General features: G+C 34.2%; 1 protein-coding gene across 1 annotated transcript; it reads right to left on the bottom strand.

Moving 5' to 3' along the window:
- Positions 1 to 1,279: 1,279 nt before the first annotated feature.
- On the bottom strand, positions 1,280 to 2,504 carry LOC109240035 (protein MKS1-like). The gene has a single exon (XM_019406653.1). The coding sequence runs from the start codon at positions 2,375 to 2,377 to the stop codon at positions 1,682 to 1,684; it is 696 nt and encodes a 231-aa protein (XP_019262198.1). The 5' UTR covers positions 2,378 to 2,504; the 3' UTR covers positions 1,280 to 1,681.
- Positions 2,505 to 3,067: the final 563 nt, after the last annotated feature.

Genomic DNA, 3,067 nt, shown 5'->3' with positions numbered 1-3,067 from the left:
TTCAATTTTAATAAAGTTTTAAATATATCATATATTAGTCTTTGTCCTTTGCTTATATAGTAGATGATTTAGTGTATAGAGTTTAGCTTATACACGGAAGATTAGATCATCGGTTCTTATAAATATAAAGTTTGAGTTCACAATCTAATGATGGAATTGGACAAACCATCAGGAATGATTATAGCACAAGATTAAATATAATTTGTTTTGATTATGGGAATGGTTTAATTCCAACTTCTAGTGCTAGTACATTTTGTATGTATTGAATGGACCAAGTAGAGATAAGTATTTTATACTGACTTAATAAAATAAACTCTCTAGCCATTAAATGTACTTATACTCTTAATCTTGATATAATTATTATTAGTTGTGTATATTATTATTGTTTTAATTTATTAAAAGGAGAGATTCTTTCGTGGGTCAATATGCCTGGTAAATCGGATAATAATAATGTACATTGGCGAAGTAATAGTTAGTTGATGGAATCCATGTCTCGGTTTAGAGATTGATGATACACCTTTATGAAAGCTTATAAGTTTTTCATGTGTAAACTCGGCCGGTGACTTTTGTATCTGACACATGAAATAAGTTAAGCGAAAGTCTAAAGAAAATAATCAATAAATTAAATCGTCAGTAATTTAATTTAATTGATTAGTGTCTGAATCTTAACATGGGGGGTTAAATAAGATTTAATGGATGAATTTTAAAATTGAATAAGGAGTGCAATTACGAATTTTTAGTGGAATAATTCGTAATTGATTATGGTAGATATTAATTTCAAAAATTAGAAATTAATTCCACAATTGGAGTCTTGTTAATTAAATTATGTGGTCCCTACTGTGCCTAAATAGTAGAAAATAAAGGAATCACTTTTTCTGGTGGAAAAGAAAACCCAACAGGTTTTGAGAAAGGGTTTTAACCCTTAAAACTTGAGCTATAACTACATAAGGTTTTCCACCTAGAGGGATGAGCAGATGGTGGCCGAATTTCAGCCCCTTTTTCCTAGAAAAATTTCGCCCACACGAAATTACTATTTTCGGATATTATTTGGGTAACACAGTAGAAGATCGTGGAATGTTCTGAGATCGTGATCGTGCGTGTGGTTGAGATTGCATTGAGTTGCTGTGGAATTGGAGGCTCATGTGATAGAGAAGTTTTGTTCGCGCTTCAAGAAGTAACCTGTTAAATCCCGTTTATACTAGTTGTCTAGATTACACATGATTTTGATACTGGGATTGCTTCCGCTGCGTATAATAATCCATCAATCGATAATCCAAACTGCCAAAGACATTGTCTTCATTTTTACTTTATTCTAATTTTGAAAAGCACCCTAGAGTATACTCCGATATAAACGCAAGAAAACAAGGAGGTGAATTCCATAGATTACAGATGATGAGTTGAGAAAGTACAAGCCAAAAATTATACACCAACAAAAAAAATGTTGGTATCAAAGACACTAATATGTGTTACGTGTATCACAAAGGAAAAATAGAAATTCTATATATGACCCAACAGTGCTGCTCATAAATTAAAGTGAGAAAAAAAAAAGGTAAATAACTTCCTACCAATTATGAGAAGTCTTCCCAGTGAATGTCACCCTTTACAATAATTGGAACTCCATATACTTGAAATGTGAAATTCGAGCAGAAGTCTCCATTTGTGTTTCTTTCTCAATATATTGTTAAACATCAAAGAGGTTACTGAAAAGGTCTAAAGATGGAGTACCTGGAGATAGAATTATTCTAGGTGAAACAAAATTTGAAGGGCTAGATAAATAACTATGTCCAAAATAATTCCTGTTACTGTGTAATACAGGACTTAAATCATTGAAAAATCCAAGAGGGTTTAGATCAGATGGTGGTGAGAAGAAATTTGATGGTATAGGTGGAAGAGAAGCTGGATTTGGAGATAAAATACCTGGAAAAACTCCACTACTACTTTCGACTTCTCTATTTGTCTCTATCCCTTCAACCATTTCCATGTCACAAATTTGTGGTTTTTTCCCTTCTAGGGTTCTTGTTTTCTCTATTGAAGCAAACCTAACTGCTGGAGATATCGCGCCGATATTCATATTTTCTTGAAAAGGGAATGAGGAGGACGACGAGGAAAATGAGGACGAGGAATCTGGTCCAGTGAGTCTTTGGACCAACGTCATGAACTCAGTAGGGTTTGCATGGATTACCTTAGGGGAAACGGTGTATATTATAACTGGCGGTCGTGGTGGAGCTTGAGGTGGTAGCTGGTGGTGTTGCTGATGTGGCACCACCGGTGGTTTTTTGATCTTATGTGAATCTTTACGTACTTTAAGAGGTGTTGGCCGGGGGCCTTGGAGCTCTCTTTTCGGCGACTTTCCGGCGGGGTGTTCCGGTGGATCCATTGGACAAAATGAAGAGTCAATTATTGAAAAGAATTTAATAAGAAGGAGATGAAAAAGTTACAGGCAATGGTGGAGAAGGAGGAGGAAGAGATGGTGAAAATGAGGGGAAAAGGCTATACTTTTTAAGGCAAATACAAGAAAATATTAGAAGGTGACAATAATATTTAAAGGGAGCAAGTCAATGGAGTGTGAAAGTTGATAATAATACGAGACAAAAGCAATAAAATATCATAAAATTTTAGTTTCCATGCAAATTTAATAATCCACTACTTGCATATAATATGTATAGCATTTGTATGTTGGCTTTTAATAATGCCAGTTTCGTATTGTTAGAAAGAGTTGAACTTGTCCAAAAAGAAAAAAAAGCTGGTGGGAAATAGTCAACTTTTGTGACGTGGTTTGATGAGGATCGACGACAGTACGCATACCCAAGTAAAGCTTGACTGAATTAATTATATAAGAAGAATAAGAAGACTATTATCAATTAATGAGCCAAGTTGAGATAAGAGGTGGTTCTATTAGCGAACAAACTATTTAATGGATTTTTTGGGATACAAGTTAATCATAATAGCTCGACTAATGATATTGTTCGCTTTGAACTTAATTTGTACGGCTTTAAAACGCGCCACTAGCAAAGCGGGGCCAAAATTTTAATTTTATATTATTGCGGAATCTAGCTTATCTTAGTTA

This window comes from Nicotiana attenuata, unplaced genomic scaffold (genome assembly GCF_001879085.1).
Source record: "Nicotiana attenuata strain UT unplaced genomic scaffold, NIATTr2, whole genome shotgun sequence".
NCBI lineage: Eukaryota > Viridiplantae > Streptophyta > Magnoliopsida > Solanales > Solanaceae > Nicotiana > Nicotiana attenuata.
This window is presented reverse-complemented; position numbering and strand designations above follow the sequence as displayed.